Below are 22,006 nucleotides of genomic sequence, written 5' to 3'. Positions count from 1 at the left end.
GCAGACACTGTATTATTCCCTCTGTATTCTCTTTCTCTCTTTTTTCTCTATACTTCTCTCAGCATGCGAAAGAGTGCACTCATTTTAAGCGGGCCGTTCGGTTCCATTTATATGGGTAAAATACTCTCGCGAGAGACTCTCTCTGTGTCCGAGTCCGATCTGAGTGCTTCGTTAAGCTCAGTTCCGTTTGGTTAGTCGATAGTGGGACTTCATAAAGAGCAGATCAACAATCTAGTGGAGCTATCATCATTGCAGCTGCAAGAGAATCCACAAGAATGTTCATCAGATCCCTGGCCTACTGGCTGATATTCAGCATCTGCTGGTGTAATGGCAATGCCCTGGACCAATATGGCATCGTGTCCGGTGGATCCACCACAACGGAGAGAATCAATTCGGCAATGCGTTGCATGAACATCAATCCACAGAATTCGGTGGATCTGGAACAGGTGAGGGGCCCCACACTCAAAATTAGAGAGAGGAAAATTCCCAATCGAAAATTATCACTAATGTATGTAAGGAATGCATGGCTGGCTAATGAAATTATGGCTGATTTGTTCTAATTAACCCTTTGCGCCGAATGTGGGCCCAATGTCAATTCTTGACCAGCATGGAGGGAGCATTGTTGTCCCATTGTGGTGGCATTTAATTGAACGCACAGAAAGTCGCATGCAAATCGCACAAATGACCTCCATCAGTACTACATTGCCCTCCTTCTCTCCCGCTCTCGCTCTGTGGCTGTGTGTTTGTGTGTGCACTCGAAAACTAATGACCAGAATCTGCCTCTATATAGATAATGGGCCTCTGGTACGGCAGCGAGATCATCGTCCACAGCCAAGACTTTCCCGGCGTCTATGAGTACGATTCGTGCGTCATCATACACCTGGCTGACGTGACCGATCAGGTAAGTGTGTCTGCCCCTAGTGATGGGTCTCCAAATCTCTCTCTCTCCTTCTCAGATGGTCAACAGCCTCAGAAATCGCGGCTACGGCGATGACGGCTATGGTTCCCCGGACTACAACCGGAATCAAAACAACTACGGACGTGACCCGACAACGCCCTCGTATATGGGAGAGGATAATTATCCGAATCAGGGGCGGGCAAAGCAGAACTATCTGCGTTTGGTCTGGAGCGAGCGCGACAATAATTTAGAGTATACGTTCAACTATACGACCCGAACACCCGGGCAGTGGTCCAACATTGGGGATCAGCGGGGCAGTCTGGTGACCCTAAACTCCTACACGCAGTTCACGGGCACCGTCCAGGTGGTCAAGGCGGTCAACGATCACCTGGTGCTGACCTTCTGCGGCAACGATGTGAAGAGCTCCATTTACACGGTGGTGTTGTCACGGAATCGCCTGGGACTCAGTGCAGATGTAAGTGGAAGTGGAATGTTTCTCCCATGTTTGGATCCAACTAATCATATAATCCAATATTCTTCCAGGAGCTGCGCAGTATTCGTAATCTGCTCTCACGTCGTGGCCTCTACACGGAAACCATTCGAAAGGTCTGCAATGGCTGTGGCCATCTGGGAGGTAACATTATCTCGATGCTCCTGTTTCTGCTTCTGCTCGTCTGGGGTCGCGGCCAGTGAGGTCGGAGGTCGTCGGAGCAGCTATCGTATTTAATGAGTCCAGCCATAATATTTTAATTTATGTGTAAACTACTTAAGCAATACAGTGACGAGAGTTCGCCGAGTGCACTCCCCAAAAAAAAAAAACGAACCCAATCGAGCTGTTTAGTTCAGTTCACATCGTTTGCTTCCGCTTTAATTGCTTGTCTTGTCCCAATTAAACCCAATTACCGCAGGCCACAGGCAGATCCGATGACTTAAGTGGGAATTAGTTAGCTATATGGTTAGTTGTAGGCGTTAAATGTACGAGAATGTACTCTTAATTCAATTAGTAAATCTAGCAGGGAATTCTACCATTCACCAGCATTTTGTTGGTACTACTTATGGCTACTCCACCCTATCTCCATACATATGTATCTCTCGATGGAGTCCCAAAAGTAGGCAATGGAAATTGCTTGCCAAAAATCATACAAATTGTTGGGTTTTGTTCTTTATATTGAGGTACCACCGTGACACACACGTTTGCCCCAATGCCATTACCAATCTAGATTATAGCATTGGTATTTTACATTATCAGCATAGCCCGAAAAGCTAAACAAATCTTATCAGTCCCCGGCAACTGGAAACTGGACTGAACCTGGACCTGCTAAACTCTGGTGGGGGTGGGTCTCTGGTCTTTGGGATACAATCTTTTATATTGTTAGGGTAAGCCCCCCCGCAATCAATTTCATAAAATCATACAACATACGATTGGCCTCAAATTGTGGCAAATTCACGCGATTTACCTCAGACGTCGCCTTCTAAGAAGTCAAAGTCTGGCGATTGCTTTATTTATATTCTTTTCAGACGTTTTCTTCTTGGTTTTGTTTCTTTTCTTTTCCTTTGTTGATAAGGTGATTTTGGGCACTGAAAGTGCTAAAAGCTAAATGGGAACAAACTCACTCGCCGCCTTATCAGTCCCAACAGTCCCAAAGCCCAACAACAAGCTCGTATTGTATAGTACTAGGTGGAATACAAAAAAAGTCTAGCGTCTGGTGGTCAGAAGAAGAACACAATTGTAAACAAGCTATGAAAGAAAACACTCCACGAAAGCATGGAAAAGTTTTGGCGACAAAATATTCCCCATGCGATTAATGTACTTTGCTTTCCCCGGTTCCCCATCTATATTGACGGCATGACGAATAAATTGCACTATGCGACAACGTGGCAGAGGTTGATAAGCTTGAATTGGGTTCCCTCCCGCTGGGAGTTCTGTAATTGAACTTGAATTTTGAGTGCGATGCGATGCGATCATCATCATCATATCGTCTGTTATTGTTATTTAACGAATTTCGAGCGCACGCTTTCTGATGGATTTTACAACGCCTGATTGCAGTCATAGACTCATAGAAGGGGAGTCGCCGATGCCTGACGTTTTTTGTTTTGAAAGCAGGCTGATAAGAAGACCGTGCACACGTCGAGAGCTCATGCTAGGTGAGCACTTTACAGAGCTGGGGCCTCTACAAGCTCAGGCACAAAAATGGATGGAATATATCTTAAAGTGCATAATCCAGCCGGCAGGATGTGTTTGCGTACGAATATAGCACGAATATATATAAATATATGTATAGTAGGTACATTTTTGCCATGAGAGCTGTGCAAAAAATGTGTCAATTCAACGATTTACGTCATTAGGGTGCATAGGGTATATGATTGTGCAGTATTTCTCTTTGGACTTTGAGCTTCATATGGGAAGTACTCTTACGAGATCGAAACTTTAGATTTAACCAGAACAAAGAGGAAACAATCCAGCCCCACTGGTATTTGGCCCGTCAGGTAAACAACAGACCTTCTAGGAAAATGCGTCGCAGTTGCATTTCGTTGCATCGCACTAGTGCCCGTCTGTCCGGGTGGGTGGCTCTGGGTGACTCTGGGCCATAAGCTAATCAATTAACAACCCTTTTAACAGCGGTATCATCATCTGAGCGAACAGCACAGCTGATAAGACCGCCAGACACTACTCGTATTTAGCAGCTAATGCCGAAAACACACAAATGGCAGATAACAAACGGCATTCTAGGCTCCTATAAATACTGGACCCACAACCGACTAGAGACACAGAAACGAATCGTGCGCGCCAATGAATTAAACAAAGCGGAGAGAGCCAGTACAACCCGTCAAACCCAACCAAAAAACAAATATATAGAGTTCACTCTATATACCAACTGTGATAGCTGCCACAAGGAACAACGCCATCAACTCCATTAATCCATCGGCCAGAATGTCTGCGTCCAATAAATTGCCTCATCTGGTCAGTTCCACTTCTCGCTACATTGCCGGACGGAATGCCATGCAAACGGTGTACTGGAGGGCCTCTGCTGGACCCAATCCCCGCATGGTGAAGACCCACAAGAACTTCGAGTTCGACCGCAAGCAGCTGGCCCCGAAAAGTGTAAGGATGCAGAACCACAATCACAGCTTCATCAGCAAGTAGAGGGAGCTCTCAGTTCCGGCCCTGACATGTTCCTAATGTGTGGACAGACGACACACACTTCAAAATATTCATAGAATTTTATTTTTTTCATTATTGTTCATTGTGCACTTAATGTATTTATTGTGTGTAGTATTGTAAAGCGATAAACGCAATCGTGAGTGTAGTACTCGTAATTGTAAACTAAGCCGAGCCGGCACGTAGCGTCTCTGGAAGTAGAGCAAAGCCCAGAATCGCAGTGCGACGTCTCCACCAGAGGCTGGCGGCGCCGCGTGGCTACGACTATTCATGTACCTTGGCATTACAAAAATAACAAAGATTAAATAAAATGCATTATAGCTTGTAGATAATAAAACCCCCCACCCCTCACCCCATATGATGTTTTTCTTGGTCAAAGTCTCGGGAGGGGGTCGGGTCGGGGGTCGGTGTCGGTCAGGTGCGTCATCGCGTGACATCAATCCATGGTCTGATCGGCAGCAGCAGATTCTTTTTTGTTTTGTTGATTCATATTAAAATACGGTAATGTTCGGGTTTATTCCATTTTTTAAATATTTTATTTATTTAGTTTTATATTTATTACATACATTGAGTTCTCGTATATGTATATATAATTTATTTGTTTTTTTTTTTCGTGTTTGGTTGCTTTTAAGTTTATTTTTTACTTTGTTTTGTTTTTTTTTGTTTTCGTTTTGTATGTAATTATTTTATATACTTTTTCATTTAGGTTTATAATTTCGTTTTAGATATCGTTCGTACTTAAGTTTTATAGTATTCCTCTCGTCCTTCCATTCAGATTTTAGTTAATATAATTTGCTTGTGGGTGAAATATGTTTACGTTAAATTTTGTTTCGCTTTTCGTTTGGTTTCCCCTTTTCATTATGCCGTGTTATATTTATCGGGTTGTTCTTTACTTAAAATTACAGCCTTTATAAATAATTATTTTTTTATGCTATTCTTCATTTCATTTTTTTTTTTTTTTTTCATTTTCCATTTTTCCGTTTTTTGTTTTTTCCGAATTTAGATCTCTTATATGTTTTGTTTTGCTTTATACTTTTTACTTCGCTTGCCGTTGTACTACGTATTCATTTTTCTTTCTTTCGTTATAATTTACTAAATATATAGAGACTTTTTTGTTTTCATTTTCCTTATCTGCATCGTATTTTGATGGATTTGAATAATTTGCACACATGTACATATGTATATAATATATATGTATATATATATATTGTTATCTAAATATATATTCCATATAGACTTTATATATATTATTCATATTTGACAATTTCAGTTGGGCTTAGTGTCTGGCTTTGCTTTTGTAGTGTAGTGTAGTTTTGTTTTTGGGTTTCTTTGTCTTTGTTTTTTGTTCACACGGAAGTTTTACACACATGAATAAAACCGAAAAAAAATACACACAAAACTTTGTGCATTTCTTTAGCTATAGCTTTGGTTTCTTTTTTTTTATACTTTTCGGAATATGTTTTACTGTTTATGATCTCGTCTTTTTTTTTGTTTTTTTTGTTTTTTTTTTTTTATATATAGGTTTTCCTAACTCAATTCACATCAAAAAAAGTTTTCGTTTTTCGTTTATCTCAAAAGAGAAAAATATATATTAATTATTATCTTTGTTTTTATTTTACTTTCATTAAACCTTCTCGTCATGTTTTTTTTTTTTGATTAAAAAATATTGCAGCTCAAAATTGTAATACTTTTGCATCTCCATCCCCCTCTCTCCTTCTCTCTTTAAAGCATAGAACACACTTTAGAGATCAGTAGTTCGATTCTGTCACTATAACTAACTGTCTATCTGTCTCTTTCTTCTACTTATAGCCTCCTCTTTCTATGCCCCCACTCGCTCTCTCTGTTATGCTTCTGGCTGATATCATTTGTCGTTTGCTTGATCTGTAATTCATTTGTGTTGTTTGGGTTTGGGGTTTGGGTTGTTTGGGGGTGTTCGTTCGTGTTTTTGTGTGTTTCATATGTTTTACGTATTTCCTTGACTTCGACTCTACTATTATGCTGCTCAGTATAGTGTATAGTATACTTTATATGTATATATAGACTCTTATGTATGGTAAATTGTTTCGCTAGAAATGTTTTTTTGTTTTTTTTTGTTTTCATTTACGGAAGAATTTGGATACATTTTTGTTAGTTTTCCATTTAAGTTTTAGCTAAAAAGTATAATTTCTCTAGTATTCGCGAGTATTTTGCATTACCCTTCAGCTAATCTTTTGCTATTTTTTTTTTGCTATACATATTTTTAATTCTTATCCCTCGGTCACGTGGGCGCTTTAATTGGCTTAAAATATGTAGGTGTATCGGTATCTATATATCGCGGTCTATATCGGTATCGGTTTTGGTATCTCTACAGACGTGTATCTTGTGGCAAGCACACAATGACTCCTATCTCCTGTCTCCTGTTTCATCCTTCAGCTTCAGCACAGATTCTCACAATGTGCAGCACTTGAAATGCACTTGGATTCAATTTAGATAATTTTACACACATTCAGACATATGTATGTACTATATATGTACGAGTATGCATGTATATTTTGCAACAGAATTTCGGCATATTTTTCGTTTTGTTTATATCTTAGAGGGGGGTTTTTGGTTTTTGGATTTTGGTTTTTGGATTTTGGGGATAATGGCCAAATCAATTCAATGGAACGGGAGCTTAATGGACACAGTTTTGTCAGCAGAAGGCAATCAACGAAATTCTGCGCAAAAGTATAAATTTGAAGACAAAAACAAATGTGTAACCGAAAAGAATGTGTACCAAAGAGAATTTCCAGGAAAATTCCTTAAAATATCTGACAATTGTTGTAAATTCTTCAGTTGTGTGTTGGGTGTTTCTGTTGTGTCTATGTGTGGTTATGGTTGTATGTGGTTTACATCGACTCTCTCTCTCTTGACTAAAAATACTCAACAATTTCGTTTACATGAAACCATTTTAGCTACAATAAAATACAATACAATACAATACAATATATATGTTGTATATATGGTTAAATATTTCCTAAACACTCGCTGTCATTTCAACATTGATAGAAAAACCGTCATTGTTTGTTCTTGCTTTTCACCATTTGCCATGTTTTGCCTATACATACAGATCGGATCGAAATCTCGCTCTAGAAATTGGTTATGCTTTTGCATTGTATAAAGTATGTTCGAAAAACTCTTTTGCTGACAACAATGATCCAAAAAAGATTTGGTGGTGGTGGTTATGGTTGTGGTTGTGGTGACTTGGGCTCGGGGGAATGTCAACCTCAACCGAACTAACGAACAAACATTTATGCATCACTAAAAACGAGTAATCCAATCCCATAAATCGTTATATGTATATCGGTTGGAGTGGAGTACAGCTCTGATGAATGCACCTATATGTGGATTAAGGTTATTCCTTGTATAATCTAAAAGATTTCGTTGCACGTTTATTGTATCCTCTAGGCTCGTCCTCTCCGCAGAGACATCCACCTACCAAATCTATTTATATTTTCTGAAACTAATTTTTGTATGATCTTCTATGCTGCTTGAATCCCAAAATAATATCTATAACACTCGTCTTTTCATATTGCTTTAGGGATTGTAATGGGACACTTTCATTCATTATTTTGTGCTCTTGCTTTATACAATATTCATCAATCAACAATCATCAATCGATCACACATCACATATTATTCTGGATATTTTTCTGTCTATTTTTGTTTCTGTCTGCTAAATTATTTTTTTTTCTTATTATTGCTGCGCCGTTAATTTTATTCACTAATGTAAGTACAATATCATAAAAATAAAAATAACACTGTATATTTTGTTATTTACCATTAATTTTGCTTTAAGTTACTTTTTTATATATATATATATATTTTTTTTTACGGTTTTTTCATAGTTTATATTTTTGTGTTTTACGTTTTGTTTTTTTTTTTTATTGTAAATATAAATATATATAATATATATCTCAGGTTTTCCATTTATTAAGTACAATGTAATATAACCATATACAAATCGGCGCTCCTCCCGTCCCCTGCTGACTGCCCAATCCGTTCGTACGCCCGCCCGCCCGTTCTTCGTTCTTTGATGTCCGATGGCCCTCCGCCCTCCAGCAGTACTCCGTGTGCGGCATTTGAAAAATTCGTAAACGGTTAGTACACTTTTAATATTCTTAGTTATATTTTTAGCGTCAGTCTTGTGTAAATTAAATTTTACTTCAAAAACGTTTTAACGCACACACACGGTGTACAGTAGGCAGAGCACATGCACATGCAGGCGCTTTTCCAAGGACGCACTTGAGGCAGGGTTGCTCTATTTCCGCTTCAGCTTCCGCACACGCTTCCGCTTCCGTCTCATTCCCATTGGCGTTGCCGTTGCTGCAGGGCCGCTTCTTGTTATAAAAAATTGCTGCTCGACGTTACATATACATATATATATATATATATATATATATTTTAATAAAATGTATATATATGTAATATATATATATATATATGCGTGTATACACATATAATATAAGGTTTTATTCAATTCACACGTAGACTTTTGTTAAAAAATGCATTTTTCTTATGTAAAAATGTTCTTTTTGTTTTACATGACCCTTTTGGTATTAATTCTTCTCTGCTCTGCTCGTAAATATTCTTGTAATTTGGTTTCGGTTTTTGTATTGAGACGCCATTGAGATATTGTTCTTGTACATTTAAGTATATATATATATATACTTCTGATATATATATATATATATATATTGTTGTATATATCATCTAGGTGTATGTATGTGTATGCTTTTTTTTATAGATTATAATTAGTTTTTGTTCTTGGTTGTTTCTTCTCCACGATCGCGATCGCACACGGAAAGATTAAAGATACACACACGGTAGTTGAGAGATGCATAGAAGTTAGCAAACCAATTATAATTGAACTACATTTAGAGATTTTAGACAAGTCCAATTCTAGGTAAGTTGCCACTGCCGCCGCCTTCTGATCATCTGACATCGAGATTAATTAGAGCTAATTTGACACAACCGTTTAATTCAACTATTTCATATCAGCGTATTGAAGCATCTTTAAGCGTCTGCTGTGCTCACGTCTGTGTCATGCTACTGAAAGATTCGTTGCTTTTTGCATTTTCTTTTGCAGGTATTTGGAAGCATCTGTAAAGTATGCTACACTACACGTCTTGCTCGAGCAAAAATAATCAATAAATAAATAAATCAACGAACGCAAAAGTAAGGAAATCATAACTGGTTTTTTTTTTTGTTTTGGGCTCATTTTTATTTACATTATTGTCTGATGACAAGAGACATGGATAATGTAAGGATTCTAAATTAAACTAATTGATTCAAGAAAGGTTGAAAATTTGGCAAGGATAACTGGAAGAGACAACCATAAGATAACCCGAAAAAACGATTGATTTATCGATAATATTATAAATCGGAACACAGGCTGAGTAGAGCCCTAGAGCCCAAAACATTTTTGGAATGCTAATGTAAATTGTGATTGAGAGATTTGGGCTCTGTGCAGCTGGAAGTGTAGCTGGAGGTGAAAGTGGAACGTTGCGAGAGCTCAGATCATCATAGGGTGGATAAGAAGTCTGCATATGTGGTATGTGGGTATGCGCCATTTTGAAGGAAGTATTGGATATGCTTCGGTTATTCATTTGGGTTCGAAAGACTGTTATGTGTGCGGCGTTGGGGAAACGACGTTGTTATTGGATTTCTTATACCCTCTCTGGATCTGATCTTTCTCTGTCCCAGCTGCAGGCCATATATCAAATTGTGATAAAAACAAACAAATAAAGAATTAAACAAAACAAAATAACTAAAAACTAGGTTGTAGTTGTAGTAGGGTGGGCTGGTTGGTTGGTTGGTTCGGTCGAATGGGCATAAACAGAACAACAAATTTTGTGTAGGTGTTGATCGATCGGTGATCGTTCTCGTTCTCGAAATTCTTCTGTTGTGTGCTCCGTTCTGGAGCCAATTCCAGATGCCGGTTCATCTCTTTCTTCAACGACGCGCAGCTATACTAGAGGTGTTTCCTTGTTTTTTCCTTTGAGTTTTGATATAAGAGTTTTGAGTTTTGATTAAGATCATTTTTGTGTTGTTGTTGATTTCTTTTTTTGTTTTATCCGATCATCTGCACAAACGTCCACTCTAAATCTTCGACCCGCAGTTGTTCAAATTGAGATCGTCCAACTCCATCCAGTTGGAGCTCGATGGCTGCTGTGGCAGCAGCATCGACTGCTGCTGTTGCTGTTGAATCTGGTGCTGCTGCTGATGCTGCTGTTGAATCTGGTGTTGCTGCTGTTGAATCTGGTGCTGCTGCTGTTGCTGCTGCAGCTGCTGCGCCATCATTGGTGGTGGATGGTTTTCTGAGGGGTATATTTGTTTAGTTGGGGGTAGGGTGCTTTACATGAGTCAGGAGGGTAGGGGTAGGGACACTCGAACTCGCTGGATTCAACAAACTGAAAAAAGCATAAGAACCAACCAAAAAGCGAATAAAAGCAAACCAAAGTGTTTTTTTTTTTGCAATTTTAGTATTTTCTTCTCATATTTTTGTTTTTGTTTTTTTTTTGTGTGTTTGCATTTTGCTAAAATTATTAAGTAGCTGTTGCTTTATTGTTATTGCTATTTATGCGTTCTCTTTTCTTCCTTCTCATCTATATATAGGTATATAGGTAGTATGTGTGTGTGTTTTTGTGGTGTGGTTACATATTTTTCCTTTTCTGTTTGTTTTATTCCTCTTGTGTGATGATCATGGGGATAGTATCTGGGATTATATCTATCGTAAGTAGTAAAAACAATCATTCGCAATCCTTGATTCCTTTTCCGACACTTTCCCCATCATCCCCTATCATCGCCTCGCAGGATCTCTCATATATCATATGTATGTATAATTGCTGAATTCATTTAGGTAGGTAGGTACTTAGTCTAAAAACATGTGTGGTGTGCTGTGGTATGGTGTGGTGTTTGATGCTCTTTAGTTGAGCTGCACTTAATCAGTTTATCTTTCGTTTCATTCATTAAAATATATAAATATTATTCTTTGCGCTATGATATATATATGTATATATATATATAATTCTTCTTGCTTTCACGTTTTTCCTTTTGTTTTCCTTCTACGTTCTTTCTAATTGCTATTTTTGTTTGCCATTTGTTCATTTCAATATATATATATATGTATATATGTATATCTAGATACACATATATGTATATATAATATAAATATTCACTATATATAAACTAAATAGATTTTTACGATGGGACAATCTGCTCTCTGCTGCTCTTCTTGCTGCTCAGTAAAAACTTAAGAACTGCCTTCGCCTTCTCTTTCTCCCTTTCTTTACTTTCTTTTCGTTCTTTCCTGTCTCTGTCTCTGTCTCTGTCTTCCGTGTACTCTCATTCAAGTCATACAATAAATTGAGTTTACAAACATTTCCTTTCATCTCCTCTTTTATCTTCTCTTTGTTGTGTTTGTTTTTTTCTTTTGTCAGCAAAAATGTTCATTCATTCGTTTGTTTAATTAATTTAATCATTATGGTTTTTTCTATATATATATATATATATATATATATATATATCTGTATATATAATATATTTTAATATTGTTTTAAACCTAAACAATTTATGAATTTTCGCTTTTTCAAAATATCACGTATATACTTAAGTTATGCCTTGGATTTACTTTAGTTATGATCTGATCTTGAACGATTAGTCTGCGGAAGATAAGATATTGCTGGGATGGTGAACCAAACGTGCAACATTGGAACGGAACGCCAAACAAGGTATGAGTTGTATTATGGTTCTCCGTCCGTCCAGTTCTTCAGTTCAGTTCAATGCAGTTCGTTCTGCCACAAAACCAACTCCAGCAATGGGGAACCTCTCCTCCTCCCCCTCCCCCCCCATCCCTTCCCCCCAACTCGAAGAACCTATTCTCGTATTCGACTTGAGTATCGGTATCGGTTTTGTATTGGTATCGTATTGTATAGTTTCATTTGTTGTGCGGGCGAACGCTCTTCTCCAACTAAATAAAATCCCTATTGACTGACATATACATACTATATATCCTCCTGCTCTCCTGCTTGGTGGTTTCTATGTTGCTTCTTCGACTTTCTATACGAGTAGTTTTTAACTAGAGCCTGTCTTCTGAATTATTGCTTTCCATTTCGTTACATTTTGTTTGGGTTAGCTTTCGTTTTCCATCGTGTGATTCCTAATTATTGTTACGATTCGATTTAAAAATGTTTCGTTTTGTATTTAACTATTTAACAATTTAGTAAAAATTTCTCAACAATTTGCTGAATCCAAATTGCAGTTTTGCATTTGCGGTGGCAGCGTGGCAGTGTGCGGTGGACTGACTTTTTGGAGGTAGGGGCTTTTCTATGGTATTCTGGTAAGCCGGTAAGCCGGTGGCTGGTTTCTGTGGCGACTCCCCGGCGACCTCTGTTGTTTAGCAGGTATTTTTGAAACCTCTGGGTTCTCGTTTATTATGTTCTTTTCTTTACAATGGGGCAAATAATTTTTCTTTGTTTTGTTTCATTCAATAAGGCATACACGTACGAGTATATATATAATATGAATATTTATTTCAAATTTCAGCCAAATTATGCACCAATTTTGAATGGAATTCTCGCTCGCCAATTTCCAATCTCCAGTCTCCAGTCGCAGCCGCAGCCGCCGCTGCCCTCCTCCTCCGACCCGGTCAGCACACTAGCACACTACAACATTACAGTCTGCCCCCGCAAATGTTGCCCATTCAGATTCGTACTTAAACAATTTTTTTTGGATTAACAAACACTCAGATATTCCTGTTTTTGATTCATCATCATTATCATTATAACAATACAATATGTAGATACAACAGAATGTTTTACGTTTACTTCGGGGTATGTATTGTAAGTACGGTAGAAAAAACAGAGATGATAAAACAACATTCTTGCAGATTTCGCATTTTTTCTTGACGTACATTAGATTTCATTCTTTTATTATAAATTGCTGTTCAATTATAATGTATTCTTCGTTTTATATATATATATATATATACATATATGTATGTATATATATATTTAACTATATTCTTGTGTAACACACACCTATGAGTGTCAATGTATTGCTTGAGTTTGTTTTTGTTTTTTGTATTTATTCTTTAACTATTTACTTATCGCTTTTTGTTTTTTGTTTTTCCATTTTGCTAGAGCTTTGAGTTTAGCTTTTGAATAGTCTCTCTATACGAGTATATATGTATATGTCTCGCATACATACATACATACATCCATACATATGTGGTATATATGGTATATGTGAGCGTTTTGTGTATGTTTTTCACATCATATTTTGAATATCTTTATTGTATAGTGTATTTGTTTTTTTTTTGTTTCTTTTTCTTTCTATCTTTCTTTCTTCTTTCTCTTCATCGTCGTTTTTTAGTTCACTTTTTGCTTGGCTTATGTAACTAGATCTAACATTTGCATCTCTCTTGCATTTTTATTAGTATATTTATATGTATATGTATATTTATATATATATATATATTGTTTATTTTTTTTTTCGTTTAGACTAAGGTTTGGGTTTGTTTTTCGTTCAGTTTTTCCATTTTCGCAAGTAAGTGCTTTGATCAGAGAGATGCGGCGCTCTCTCTCTCTCTCTCTTCTGTGTTTGTGGGTTGCGTGTGTGTGTGTTAGTGTGTGTGTGTGTGTGTGTGTGCGTAGCTTTTGCTGTGACTTTGTCCGTCGTCTACTTTGCTAATTCATTTCCTTACGCCATTTTCCCATTCCTCTGTTTTTGCTTTGTATCGCTGTATGTGTATGTCTGTCTGTGTGTAACAGTATACCAGTTTACAGTTACAGTTATATATATGTATATATATATTTTTTTATATATTGTATGTATATATTTATATAAATTAATTTATGCATAATATTATGTCTTTAATCTTCGACCGCTGCCCTGCCATCATATCTTCTCTTCTTTTCTCTTAGCTACCATATATTGTAGATACCCTATATATCATATATATGTATGTATGCAATTTTGTTGTATTCCGTTATTATCTATAATATATATTCTGTGTCTGTTTGGGTGTGTGTGTGTGTCTGTATGTTTGTTTCGGTGCATCTGTGTGCGTGTGCGTGCGTACTTTTCACATTTGCTGCCTCTGTATAATCCAGTTATGTATATATGTAGTAAGTATCATATCCATATATGTATATGTATTTATAGTATAGTTTTAAATATTGTTTCAGTGTTCTTCAACTGCTATTCCCTCTCTATTCCCATCAACATCCATCCATTCGCTATATGTATATACAGTTGAAACTCCCCCTCATAGCCAACCAGACATACGTACATACATATTTCGTATAAGTCCTGTCCGTTTTGGGGAATTTCACTGTACAAAATCCCGTGTCCATTTCTCATTTCTCTGCAACTGACTTTTCGGTAGTGCAGTTTGGTCAGTAAGCCACTGACCCGCCACTGCTCTCCGCTAATTGCACATCATAAATGTTTGCCCCAACACACACACACACACACACACACGCACAGGCCACACAGATACAGTCGTTGTACTTTTAATAAGATAAGCCGCTTACTTTACACAAATTTCCCCATCAGTTTTCCCTTCTGCACCTGCACCTGTATTTATGTGTATGTGTGTGTGTGTTTTTGGGTGGCTGCCTTTCCTTCACTTCCTTCCAAAATGATTTTCTTTGACTAAACATTTTGCGAAATTACAGCTGCTGTGTGTGTGGGTGTATGTGTGTGTTAAACTCTATTTGATGCTTTTGTTGTTGTTGTTGTAGCTGTTGTAGTTTACTATTGTTGATTTGTTGTTGTAGTTTTTAGTAGTAGTAGCATCACCTATTGTTGCTTTCTCTCTTTCTGGCTGTCTGCATCCTCTCAAAAGTTAACATGGATAAATTCCTACAAAATAATCAAGAAATTGGCTTCATAGTCGTTTCGTTTTCGGAAGATATACAAGAACATGGTATACATATATCAGTTGTAAAAGATAGTATACTATATGTATGCATTTCTATTAGTGCGCGACTACAACTATTTACAGAGAACATTCTTCGCTATATATTTTATGGTATATATAGTACAGCGAGCAAAAACCGAAAAAAAAAATTGATAGATGTATATGATAAAATTAAAAAAAAAAAACAACAAAAAAACATATTTATGTTTTATAGGAAGTCTGTTGTAATACACCACAATCTGCACTTTTTTCTATTATTTTTTGTTTTTTGTTTTTGTTTGTTTTTCATATACATATTGTGTGTGGAGGGTTCGACATGGCATTCAACTAATTTACATTACACAGTACGGTAGAGTAATAGCCGAATAAACTAAAGAACCAAGAGCTTAAAACATAAGTTTACAAATAATATTAAATCATAAGCTAAAAACTAAAAATTAGAAACTAGAAGTGCGGCTGCTGCTGTTGCTGCTTAGGCTGCTGCTTAGACTACTGCTTAGGCTGCTGCAGTTCGATCAGAGTGGCAGAGGGGCAGGAGTTCTGTTGTAGAAATTGTTGTTCTTGTTGTTGTTGTTGTTGTTGTTGTTGTTGTTATTGTTGAATCTTCAGAAGTCAGATTGTTGTTGGTTGTTGTAGTTGCAGTTTCACGTGCAGTTGTTGTTCGTATGGTTGTTTTTGTTGTTTTTGTTTTTTTTTGCAGGGCAGCTCTCAACGAAAAATTGGCGACTACGAAAATTGCTTTACTTTTATGTTTCTTTTTAGGGTTTAACCTATTTATTTATTATTTTTTTTTGTGGTGGTTGTTGTAGGAGTTTTGTAGGTTTTGGTGGTTTGGTAGTGGTGCAGCCAAGAAATAATGAAAGAAAAGAAAGCATATATACCGAGATATTGGTGTAAAAACTACGATAAAACGACAGAACAATGCAAGAGATATATACGTATATGCTCTATGTAGGATCAACACTCACCTTGATAGTTCTGCGGCCAAATGGTGGGTACATTCTGCTGTCAAAAGGTAATATTATAATCATAAGATACGAGTAGATACCATGTAGGTTAGATCACTTACCATTGGCACACTGTAGTACTGATAGAATGGCTGATATTGCATGGCTGAAGGTGGGTAGATGGCTGGAACTCCAGCGGCTGTAAAGTCAGTAACTAAGTTTAGTTAAATTGTTCCCCACACATTGATGATGGTTTTGGTTGGTTGGATGTTGTACGGTGTACGATGTACGATGTACGATGTACGATGTACGAGTAGTAGATTGTTGTTTGTTTGTTGATTAAATAGAAAGAGATTTATATGAAATATATAGAAAAAAGAACAAAAACGAAAAGAAAGGTATTGTTTTGTAATTGAGCAAAGAACTAAAGCGGCAAAATGATGAGTACTCAGATAGATCGTTAGAAAAATATATAGTCAAAAAGGGAACAGTTCCATTGTGAGCAGATCGATTCGCTTATGGGAAATTGTACCGCGGTGTGTCGTACTAGTGGATCTAGTGGGGAGGTAAGCACTCACCTGGCGGGTATACAGCGGCTGCAAACTGATCCATCGGGATATTGCTAATCGGTGCCGGCGGCGTGGTTGTGTAGTAAACAGCTCCGTTTGCGGCCACAATCGACTGCAGAGGATTGGGCTGTTCGAAGAGGAATACCTTTAATTGGTTTTACAACTGTAAAACTATCTGCAAAATAGTGCATACGCCCTCTCTTTCTCGGAGAGCAGGGGGGACACTTACCTGTTTCTTGATGGCCGGTGCAATGTTCAATTTGCGATCACGTAGAACAACGCATTCACCCTGTGATTTGGATTTCGATTCGAATTTGGATTTGAGGTGCCACAAAGTAAGATTCATAGCGACGACAGACAGATTTGGTTTTTAGTTGTCATAGCGATGTGGAAGAAAGAGAGAGAGAGATCATAAATGGGGAGTGCATTAGAAATCGTTTTAGATTGCTTTTATCGAACACACAAGCCGAACGAAGAAATTCAAATTCAAATCGAACGCAGCAGCATCAAAAATATTCTCAACCAAAAAAAATATATATGTATATATATATATATATTTAAAAATTAATGCTCAACGCTGTTTTTTTTCTTTTGGTTTTATTGTTTCAAAAATTCATTTGTTCACTATTTTTTAAAGATCATATTTTTTTCTTGGCCATGGCTAATAAGAGACAGACAGAGAGAGCGAGAGAGAGAGAAACACGTGCCAAGGCAAAAATACCATTACCAAATACATGTGTGTATTATATAATATGTGTGTGTGAGTGTGTGTGTGTATGTGAGTATATAGTGTTTTTTAAGTAATGTTTTTTTACAACAAAGTGTCATGTACTATTTATTTGCAGCAATTTTTATGTGTTTTTTTTTTCTGGCTTCAAAAAGCGAAAAAAAATTCATTTGCCAACAATTTTTTTGCAAGTTTGTAATGTTCATCTTTTGTTTTTTCTATATTTATTTTATTTTCTTTGTTTTGCGGCACAACGAAAATCAACAACAAGTCTCGTTTTGATGAAAAAATCAACAAAAAAAAAATCAATAAAAATTAATTAACCAGAATAATAAACTCGTTAAAAACACAAAAAAAAAAGGTAAGAAATCAAAGGAAAAATGTATTTAAAATGTGGCACAGAAGCGTTTAAAGAACAATTAACATATTTCTGTTTTTTTATTAATTTTTATTCTTTTTGTTTTGTTTTGTTTTGTTTTGTTCTGAAGCTGTGGCTTTTCTCTTCTCTCGTCCGTGTGTTTGCGAATAGGAAAATCAATTGATTAATAAATGGGAAAACTCATTGAAGAAGAGTAGTGTTAAATCTGTACGTGTGTAAATCTGTATGTAGCCGATAGCCCGTACCGAAATTTAAAAATAAATTAAATTAAATGGTAGGAATAATGGAAAAACCCTCTTCCCTCTCAGCACAATGAGATTTTCTTTTTGAAGTGAGCTTTTCTTGAAAATTTCCCTTTCCTTTTTTCGGCTGCCTCTTCTTTTTCAGTGGAAAATGTGTTCTTGGTAATCCTTTTCGGTCGATGATCATCTACCGACCTGGTTTTGAGGCCCATTAAAAATGCATTTGGCCCCCGCACTTTGAGCTGATACTGTATAATACTCTCCTGTGGCAGATACAACAGCCAATTTGCATTTAATGCGAGTACCTCAAGAAAACTACCACTCGGAGCAAGATGACAGCTTCGAGAGCTGCTGAGCAGCAGAAGGAGTGGCAGCCGGAGCAGGAACAGGCCCGGAACGTTCATCTTTAATTGGCAATTAGTCCTGCTTCCGATAGCCTTGTGATTTGCTGTTGCGGCTCCTCAAAGAGAGATAAGCACAGCGCAGCACAGCACTTTGAGGACGTTCCGTCCTGGCCTGGCCTGGCCTGGCCTGGCCTGGCCAGGCAGCATCGGTAATAACCATTAACCTAAGCAAATGTTTGCAGGCCAACGGAGATGCTCGGCTGCTGCTGTTGTCGTTAAAAAGAAGAAGGTGGAAAATGAAATGTAAGGAGAGGAGAGGCCTCCACTGCGTATCCTTTCTGACCGCCGACGGGCAAACATTCTTTTCATTTATGTTCGAGTCCCCAAGCCCTCGAGCCACGAGCGCCGACATAAGGATAAGGGCCCTAGCAAAAGGGCCAGGAGCAGCACACAGTCCACAGAGTAAACTAAAGATGAGACGTTTGGCAGAGAGCAGGGGGGAGCAGAGCAGGACCCACTTCTTCCTTGTCTTGACTGAATTTAATTAAGAATCCTTTTGGCTGGGCCTGGCTGGCTGGCTTTTACGGTCGGCCTTTTCCATTTCTTTTGTCTCACGGACACGCACACACATTCACATTCACACGCACACGCTCACATACAGAAAAGGACAACAGAATAGAAGGCTTTACTGCTTCACAGTTTTAATGTTTGGTTTTTTTTTTGGGGGGGGTCCACTCTAAAAATAATGTAAAATTGAAGAGCAGAGCTGCTCTGCTGCTTCCGGGTAAATCTCATACATTCGAAATGCGTTTTGTGGTGTCCGTCCGGGCACACACACACAAATTTGTGCTAATCTATAGCTGCTTATGGGTGTGTGTGGCGGGGGGTGCTTTGGATTAGTTTTCCAACAGAAAATTAGAGTGGAAATTGAGGTAACAAACAGACAGAGAGAGGGAGTTCGGTTCGGTTCGGTCTGTGTGTGGTTTAGCCGAGCCATAGTTTTCCTCGTATTTATATCATTCTGTGGCTTTTGATGAGTGTCCCTACCTCCTAGTCCCCTCTCCCTCTCTCTCACTCTGTGAAACTTTCTCCAAATGAAATTTAATTAGTGTGTGTATCTCTCTATACATCTATCGTCTACATGTGTGTGTGTGTGTGTGTGTGTGTGTGCGCGTTTTGTGTAAATTAAAACTTTGTTAAACGTTGGTAAGCCCATTGTTTGCTTCTGGTAGGGCCCTAACCCTAGCCCTAGGTCCGTGCCCGTTTTCATCCTTTTTTTTTTGCATAGAAGTGTTGTCCTGCTGTTGTGTTGTTGTTGTGTTGTTGTGTTGTTGTTGTTGTTCCGCCGTAGGGCACATTACTCGGGTACTAGCGTTGCATTGTTTCTCTCTGTTGTTGCTCTCTGTTGCTCTGTTTGTTGTTGGTTCGCTCTTTTAGCTTTTCCCCTTTTGGCTTTTGCCAAGGACACTTGTATGTCCCAGAGAGGGAGTGGAGTGGGCAAAAAAAAACCCCGAAGAGGAGCCCAACAAAGAGGAGACCAACAAACAATGCATATTAATGACGAGGCAGCAAAAGTTTTTCACTTAATATGCCACAGAGAGCACTGAGCGCACCGAGCGCACGGCGGAAGCTGCATAGATAGGGAGATAGAGAGAGAGGGAGAGAGGAAAGAGGGCAGGGAAGAGAAACCCAGAAATGGTTAAAAGTTGCATCAGCCACAGTGGGGAAGGGGACTCGGGGACCCGGGGACCCTGGGGCAGGGCAGTCGTTATGCAATAATTATAATCAATTAGTATGCACCTGAACAACGGCGGCGGAGTGGAGTGGCAGATCATGAGACCATATTAGGGATGCCACAAGCCGTGTCTGGGGCACATAGAGAGCGTGGGCTGGCATCCCGAACGGGGGCAGAAACAGAAACAGATGCTCGTATTCGTACATTTCCCTACAGCTCAATGAACTTTTTTATGGCGCTCTTATGAACTTGTGGAATAAATCTTATTATAAGTTCTTTAATTTGTTTGTTTTGTGTTTTTATTATTATTTTTTTTTTTGTAATTCAGAAAGAGGCAGAAACGTAAGAGATGTGCAGCAACATTTACAGAGAAATCAATCAAAAATCAGAAAACAATAGTCAATAATCAGGATATGCAACGAACGGAACGGAACTAACGGCACTAAGAGGTACGCAATATCTTGGCTAATACGTTCTATATATAGTCTATTCTCTTGGCCAAAAAAAAACAAAACACAACAAAGGAGCAAATGGCCAACAAAGGTATTCTTGCTAATTGTTTTATTTGGTGTTTTTTTTTTTGTTTTCTGTTTTGTTTTTTGCAATTAAATTATGAGCGGGTTAAAACGGTGCAACGGAACTTGAACTCAAATTGAATTTTGGCAAAAATTGCATTTACGCTCAAAAACGGTCTTAAATCGATCTATAAAGTGGTCTAAATCTATTGGGTGTGTATCGGGTGGGTGTGTGTGTGTGTGTGTGTGTGTGTGTGTGTGTGTGTCTGTTTAAGGGGTTAAAAGAGTGTGTGCGTGTGTGTATGTGGGTTTGTGGGGTTTTTTTTTTCTGTGGCAATATATGAAAACGATAGTAACGTAAACGCAACGGTAATTGAAATATGGTAACGTAACGGTAACGTAATGTGTTAACGCAACGTATAATGGATAAACGGATAACGTAACGTAACGTAACGCTTGAAACGTAAAACTCAAACGCAAAAAACGCAATAAGAAGGAAAAAACAATTTTTTTTTTTTATAAAAAACAGGAACAAAGAGAGTGCCGTCCGTACCTAAAAGGCGGTACGTACATCATCATCATCATCATCACCATCATCATCAATATCTTTGTGATTTCATCAATAAATCATTTATCATATATGTATATCATAGGCGATATATCAGATATATGTATATACTATATGTGATATAGTATGCCCCTACCCCTCCCACTGGAGTGAGTAGTGGTCGTGGTTCTGGTAGTTCTCGATTTTCGACGGCGTCTCACAGTAGTGATACATAGTAGTAGTAGTACATAGGTACATAGGTACGTAGGTACATAGTAGTAATAGTAGTAGTAGCAGTAGTAGTAGTAGCAGTAGTAGTAGTAATAGTAGTAGTAGTACGTAGTACATAGTAGTAGTATCTTTTGTGGTAGTGTTGTTGTTGTTGTTTTTGGGGGGTCAAGAGAGGTGTTGTTGTTGTTGTTGTTGTTGTTGGTGGAAGTAGTGCCCTAAAAGATCGAATGGGGATCACAATTTATAAGATTTTCGTGTATACTATCGTATATATACTCCCGATATATATCGCACGACGATTCTAGAGTTTTAGATAATGATTATTGGTATGGAATTGTATGAGTATTTAGTATGGTATGATATACATACATATGTATCTACGAGTATGAATAGTGTTTTTATTTTTTTTTTTTGTTGTTTGTCGGTTCCTTTCTATCGTTGGTTCGGTGTTTGAAATCATAATTGAATTTTTGTTTATTTGTTTTTTGTTTTTTGTTTGTGTTTTGCAACAGGCGACGCATTAGCATTAGGATAAGAAAGGATTTTGGTCTCCCAAAAAATGGAGCCATACTCACATCCGATTGCAGTCTTTGAGCTTCCTGCTCCGTCTCGAATGTGACAAAGCCATATCCCTTGCTCACACCAGCACGATCCACGATGATTTTGGTGCTCTTCACCGTACCGTAGGCGCTGAAGACGCGCGTCAAATCAGCTTCGGTGGTATCGCCACTGCAACAACAAGACAAAAAGAGATACAGATTCATGGTT

At 37.9% G+C, this 22,006-nt stretch overlaps 3 protein-coding genes across 14 annotated transcripts in view; 2 read left to right on the top strand and 1 right to left on the bottom strand.

Moving 5' to 3' along the window:
• Positions 1-185: 185 nt before the first annotated feature.
• Positions 186-1,717, top strand: LOC108153678. Its single transcript, XM_017283795.2, has 4 exons — positions 186-446; positions 791-901; positions 957-1,373; positions 1,442-1,717. Exons 1-4 carry the CDS (start codon positions 276-278, stop codon positions 1,589-1,591), a joined length of 849 nt encoding a protein of 282 aa, XP_017139284.1. The 5' UTR covers positions 186-275; the 3' UTR covers positions 1,592-1,717.
• A 1,949-nt stretch (positions 1,718-3,666) lies between these two features.
• Positions 3,667-4,414, top strand: LOC108153596. The gene has a single exon (XM_017283677.2). The coding sequence runs from the start codon at positions 3,831-3,833 to the stop codon at positions 4,041-4,043; it is 213 nt and encodes a 70-aa protein (XP_017139166.1). The 5' UTR covers positions 3,667-3,830; the 3' UTR covers positions 4,044-4,414.
• A 4,858-nt stretch (positions 4,415-9,272) lies between these two features.
• LOC108152029 (protein boule) overlaps positions 9,273-22,006 on the bottom strand; it is a 31,732-nt gene continuing 18,998 nt past the window's right edge. For 2 of the 12 annotated variants that reach the window (XM_017281011.2, XM_017281012.2), the window contains exons 3-8: positions 21,814-21,967; positions 16,748-16,807; positions 16,528-16,663; positions 16,072-16,163; positions 15,971-16,007; positions 9,273-10,395 (exon numbers count right to left, since the gene is read on the bottom strand). In XM_017281011.2, coding sequence (XP_017136500.1) covers positions 10,178-10,395; positions 15,971-16,007; positions 16,072-16,163; positions 16,528-16,663; positions 16,748-16,807; positions 21,814-21,967 — 697 coding nt within the window. In that variant the 3' untranslated portion in view covers positions 9,273-10,177. Of the gene's footprint in view, positions 10,396-12,123; positions 15,773-15,970; positions 16,008-16,071; positions 16,164-16,527; positions 16,664-16,747; positions 16,808-21,813; positions 21,968-22,006 lie in introns of those variants that run through there. The other 10 variants (XM_017281013.2, XM_017281016.2, XM_017281017.2 and 7 more) reach the window with 10 other exon arrangements.

Source organism: Drosophila miranda, chromosome XR, assembly GCF_003369915.1.
Source record: "Drosophila miranda strain MSH22 chromosome XR, D.miranda_PacBio2.1, whole genome shotgun sequence".
Classification (NCBI taxonomy): Eukaryota; Metazoa; Arthropoda; class Insecta; order Diptera; family Drosophilidae; genus Drosophila; species Drosophila miranda.
Note: the sequence above shows the minus strand (reverse complement) of the source record. Positions and strands in the feature narration are given on the sequence as shown.

Bases quoted from the DNA above. Each gene is read 5' to 3' on its own strand.
- LOC108153678 (XM_017283795.2), top strand. From the start codon at position 276: ATGTTCATCAGATCCCTGGCCTACTGGCTGATATTCAGCATCTGCTGG. The intron at 902-956 runs GTAAGTGTGTCT...TCTCCTTCTCAG, and splicing joins TGGCTGACGTGACCGATCAG to ATGGTCAACAGCCTCAGAAA. The intron at 1,374-1,441 runs GTAAGTGGAAGT...ATATTCTTCCAG, and splicing joins GCCTGGGACTCAGTGCAGAT to GAGCTGCGCAGTATTCGTAA.
- LOC108153596 (XM_017283677.2), top strand. From the start codon at position 3,831: ATGTCTGCGTCCAATAAATTGCCTCATCTGGTCAGTTCCACTTCTCGC.